We start from the raw sequence: 4,445 nt of genomic DNA on the forward strand, positions 1-4,445 counted from the left end.
AGCCCTACCCCTGCCCGGGCCTCCCCTCATTAAGGTGGTCTGCACACTCGAAGCCTCAGTTTCCCTCTCCGACCTGGACAGGGCGAGACTAGATGTTCTCCGCGGGCCCTTCCAGGGCGACAGGCCAGAGTGGACAGAACACGCTGACCCAGACTGGGGGAGAAAAACTTTAATCAGAGAAGGGGACAAGGGGCCTCTTTGTCCTTGTAAGGCCTCCACCGGACCCAGGGAGCTCGGGGTTGGGATAGTGAACGTGGAGGCGGGAAGACTCCAGATGGTCCAGGGAGCAGTCAGGACGGCTGGGCGGCCAGGTAACGTGGCTTTGTGGTGTTTTGCAAGTGCTTGACTGCCTTTTTCACCTGCACGTCCTTGGGGTCTGAACAGATGGATCTGCCGTGGAGAGTCACCAGCCTACACAGAGGGAGAAAACCGTGCGGGCGCTCAGGGCAGGAAGGCCTTCCAGAGGCCCGGGACCAGCCTCACCCTGCACTGACGAGGACCCTGAGCCTGCAAGAGGGGCAGGAGCTTGCCTGAAGTCACCCAGGGCATCAGCGGCAGCTCTGAGACACCCGGCTCTGTCCTTGGTGATTCCTGACCCTCCCGGGGTCCCTGCCAGGCCTGGCCCTCCCAGGGAGCCGGGGCTGCACAACTTTGCTCCCCCCTCCTCAGACCACCTGCACCCACCTAGGCCTGGGAACGAGGGGTGCCCGGGAGGGGCCCAGTGCTCGGGGCTCAAGCCCAGGGCCTGGGAAGTGACCACATGGGCCGCTGACCGCCCTGTGATATGGGGCTGTCCCATCTCTCTCAGGGCCTCAGTTTCCCCATAAATCAATGAAGAGCTTAGACCTCACAGCCTGGGGCCCTTTGGGGGCTGGCAATGTGGGGTACGGGAGCTGCCCTGAGGAGCAGGGCCAGGGGGTCAAGGGACGAAGGCCCTGCTCTCTCCTCTCCTCTCCCCAGTGGCCCTTCTGGGAGCTCCAGGCTCTGCCTTCTCCCACACTCAGCTTCCAGGACAGGGGCAGGGTGGGGACAGGCAGACTCACACGATGGCATCCCTGGGACAGTCCTCTGGGGTCCGGTACCACCTCACCAGCTTCCTGAGAGGAATGGCCCCTTTGAAGTACTGCAGGCAGCACTCTCGGCCCACATTGGCTCCTCGAGCTGCGGGGAAAACAAAGCAGGAGCAGCTGTGTCTGCGGGTGTCTGCGTGGGGAGGGCATGTGCATGGCTATGGCTGTGGTTGTGGAGGAGGCTCTGTGAGGGTCTGCACGTGCGTGTGTGTGTGTGTGTGTCTGGAGTGGAGTCTGTGTGTGCATATCTGCATGTGTGTTGGTGTGCCTGTGTGTGTCTGTGGTATCGGGGTAGATCCGTGTGTGGGTATTTCTGCATGTGTGTGTCTGTGTGGTTGGGAGGGGTCTCTTGTGGGGGGGGGGTCTGTAATTGTATTTCTGTGTAGGGCGTATGTGAGGGGTCTGCACATGTGTATCTGTGTGTGTCTGTGTGTGTCAATGCGTGCACGATTGTGTGCATGAGGTCCTGTGTGTGCTTTGGGGGGCCCTTTGAGTTTGTGTGTCTGTCTGTTCACGTATCTGTGTATGTTTGGGAGGGTTTGTGTATGCATGTCTGTGTGTGTGCCTGTGAGTGTGTGTCTGTATGTGTGCATATTTGTGTGTGTGAGATCTCTGGTGTGTGTGCATGTGTGTATCTGCGTGTGTTTGGGGAGTCTGTGCATATATGTGTGTTTCTGCATGTGTGTGCATCCGTGTGTGCTCACACTCAGACCGGCCCCGAATCACCAAATGTTGACTCTGGGCCAGGCTCTGGGCTGAGCCTTTGCTACCGCTGCCCCTTCAGCCCTCAAGCACATCTGGAGACAGGTGCTGTCACTACCCCATTCTACAGATGAGAAAGTGGAGGTCCGAGGTGTGAACACACTTTCCTGGGACTCAGGGTCCTCATCTTTGCACAAGAAAAAATATCCAACACCTGCTAGCTGGCAAGCTGGTAATCTGTGACTTCAATTAAGGCCGTGACAGAGTGTTTTCTAGGAAGACTCTGACTGTCCTCTGACCACTTCGGGGGTGGAACTTGGTTTGACTAACACGGAGCTGACCAGGCCCAGCGTTTTACGAAGTGAGAGTGAACGTGCAGCCAACTCTGAAGATCACCCCATTAAGATAACCCCGAAGACTGCAGCTGCGTCACCACGTCACCACGCAGGGCGCTAACCAGCTTTGTTTCTAAAGTAACAATCTTATCTCAGTCTTCCTTTCCCAACTGAGTATAAACATCTCTTTTTTCACCTGCTCTGGGAACCAGTTCTCCTGCCTTAATGCTGATCCTCTCATTGTATATAAGACCCATTAATAAAATAGACTCTAACAAATACTTGTGAGAATTCTTCCTTTTCCACCGTCAAAACACAACCACAGTCACTGCCTCACAACGTTTGCAGTGTGAGACATGCAAGTACTTTGTTCCTCGGAAGCTGAGCCCCAAGTCCTGGGGCATCCTCCTCCTCCTCGTCCTCATCTCCATCCTCTTCCTCCTCCTCCTCCTTCTCATCATCATCATTTTCCTTTGAATGCCTCCCTCAAAATCCCATTGCTGCCGGCCTCTCGCATCTTTGTAGGAATAAGTGGGGTGTAGGAATAATGTGTGTGTGCAGCTGCTGTAGCCTCAGTGCCCCCACTCCTCCTTGCCCTGTGTCCTTTCCTCCTGCTGCCTCTGATCTGCCCTCACCTGCGTGGGTGTCCTGCAGGGAAGCCGCCAGGAGGAGGGCGGCCAGGGGCAGCCTCTTCAGGGAGGTCATGGTGCCGGGAGCCCAGGAGCAGGTCTCTGTGTGTGGGTCTCTTTGCTCAGGGGAGACCAGGATGAGCACCAAGTGCGGAGGTGACCTATTTAACGTCTTTGGGGATCTTGCCCCGCCTCCTGTCACCTCCCCCCACATCCTTCCCTAGACCCATGGAGTTCGACGCATTTGAGGTGATTCGGCAGAAGCCCAGTCTTGGAATATTTGCGGCTTTCCAGAGAATAGACACTCAGCTGGGGACAGCGGTGGGTTCTGTGTGTCCGGGGGCCGTGACACACTTCTCCTTTCACAGGAGACATTTCTTGGTTCCTCAATTAGCAGAACCAAAAAGCCTCCATCCTAAGCTGCGTGCACCCCTGCTCTGAGGCTGGCGAGCCTCCTTCACGCACGGTGCCCTGGGCTGGAGGACGGCCAGGCAGGGGCCAAGAGGGGCTGCTTAACCTGGGCCCGGAGGGGCTTCAGGGTGCCAGGAAGGCCTCCTCAGGCGGTCGGCAGGCTGCACGGGCACACGGCGTCTCTCTGCAGGGAGAGCTCCGTCTCATTCTGAGAAAGGTCTGACGCCCAGACAGACTTGGTTGTGGGTCCTTCCCTAAGCTGGGCCCTGGACCACAGAAGGCCAGAGCCCAGCAGGTTTGAATCACCATGTAGTCCCAATCTGTAGAGACTGGGAAGCCAAGTTCCCTCTGGCTCCTAGCAGAGCCACGTCTGCACTGGGCATGTGGTCAGGGTCCAGTCCCAGCCAGGCCCTGAGCAGAATTTCCACGAACCCCATGGGCTACAGCATCCCTGCATCAGGTCAGTCTCCTGGCCACCAGAGAAAATGGCCAACAGTCTGCTCAGGGCTCCCCCCGAACCAGATTATGGGAGTCCCTTAGCTAGAAGGAGAGTCCCATGCCCACCTCCACAGGCTGCATCTCACCAGGGCCACCCTGGACTTTGATTCTGACACATGGGGTCTAGGCTTGACTCCACCCCGTCCCTGAGCAACCAGAGGCAGCTCAGAATGACACCCACCCACCCCTGCAACAGGGTGTCTGGTGCATCTGACCCTCTCAGGGTCAGCTCTGTGTTAATCACTGAGCCATTATTACCATTTCATTACCAGTGATGAAAACAACAGCAGGTGCTGTTGTTTTTGTTTTGTTTTGTTTTTGTTTCTAATTGACCTGTAACACTGTTAGTTCCAATAGTACAACATAGCGTTTCAATATTTCTATACATTACAAAATCACCAAAGTTATTACAATACTATTGACTATATTCACTATGCTGCACATTTCATCCCAGTGACTCAATTATTTTGCAAACTGGAAGTTTGTACCTCTTAATCTCCCTCACCTATTTCACTCATCCCCCTGCGCCTCTCCCCTCTAGCATTCACCTGTTTGTTCTCTGTGTCTATGAGTCTGTTTCTGTTTTATTATGTTTGTTCATTTGTTTTTTTGGATTCCACATGTGAGTGAAATCATATGGTATTTGTCTTTCGCTATCTGATTTATTTCACTTGGTATAATACCTTCTAGGTGCATCCATGTTGTCACAAATGGCAAGATTTCATTCTTTTTTATTTCATTCTTTTTTATATGTATATATATACCACATCTTCCTTATCCATTCGTCTATTGATGGGCAC

The 4,445-nt window shown here is 54.5% G+C and overlaps 1 protein-coding gene across 1 annotated transcript; it reads right to left on the reverse strand.

Moving 5' to 3' along the window:
- Window positions 1-290: 290 nt before the first annotated feature.
- On the reverse strand, window positions 291-2,812 carry CCL17 (C-C motif chemokine ligand 17). The gene is made up of 3 exons (XM_068527106.1): window positions 2,743-2,812; window positions 1,044-1,161; window positions 291-411 (listed from the first exon to the last, which is right to left on the reverse strand). Exons 1-3 carry the CDS (start codon window positions 2,810-2,812, stop codon window positions 291-293), a joined length of 309 nt encoding a protein of 102 aa, XP_068383207.1.
- Between the last annotated feature and the right edge of the window lie 1,633 nt (window positions 2,813-4,445).

Source organism: Eschrichtius robustus, chromosome 19, assembly GCF_028021215.1.
Source record: "Eschrichtius robustus isolate mEscRob2 chromosome 19, mEscRob2.pri, whole genome shotgun sequence".
Classification (NCBI taxonomy): domain Eukaryota; kingdom Metazoa; phylum Chordata; class Mammalia; order Artiodactyla; family Eschrichtiidae; genus Eschrichtius; species Eschrichtius robustus.

Coding starts and splice junctions, on each gene's coding strand:
- CCL17 (XM_068527106.1), bottom strand. CDS start 2,812: ATGACCTCCCTGAAGAGGCTGCCCCTGGCCGCCCTCCTCCTGGCGGCT. Junction 1,162..2,742: donor CCTGCAGGACACCCACGCAG/GTGAGGGCAGAT, acceptor TTTTCCCCGCAG/CTCGAGGAGCCAATGTGGGC. Junction 412..1,043: donor TGTCCCAGGGATGCCATCGT/GTGAGTCTGCCT, acceptor CCCTCTGTGTAG/GCTGGTGACTCTCCACGGCA.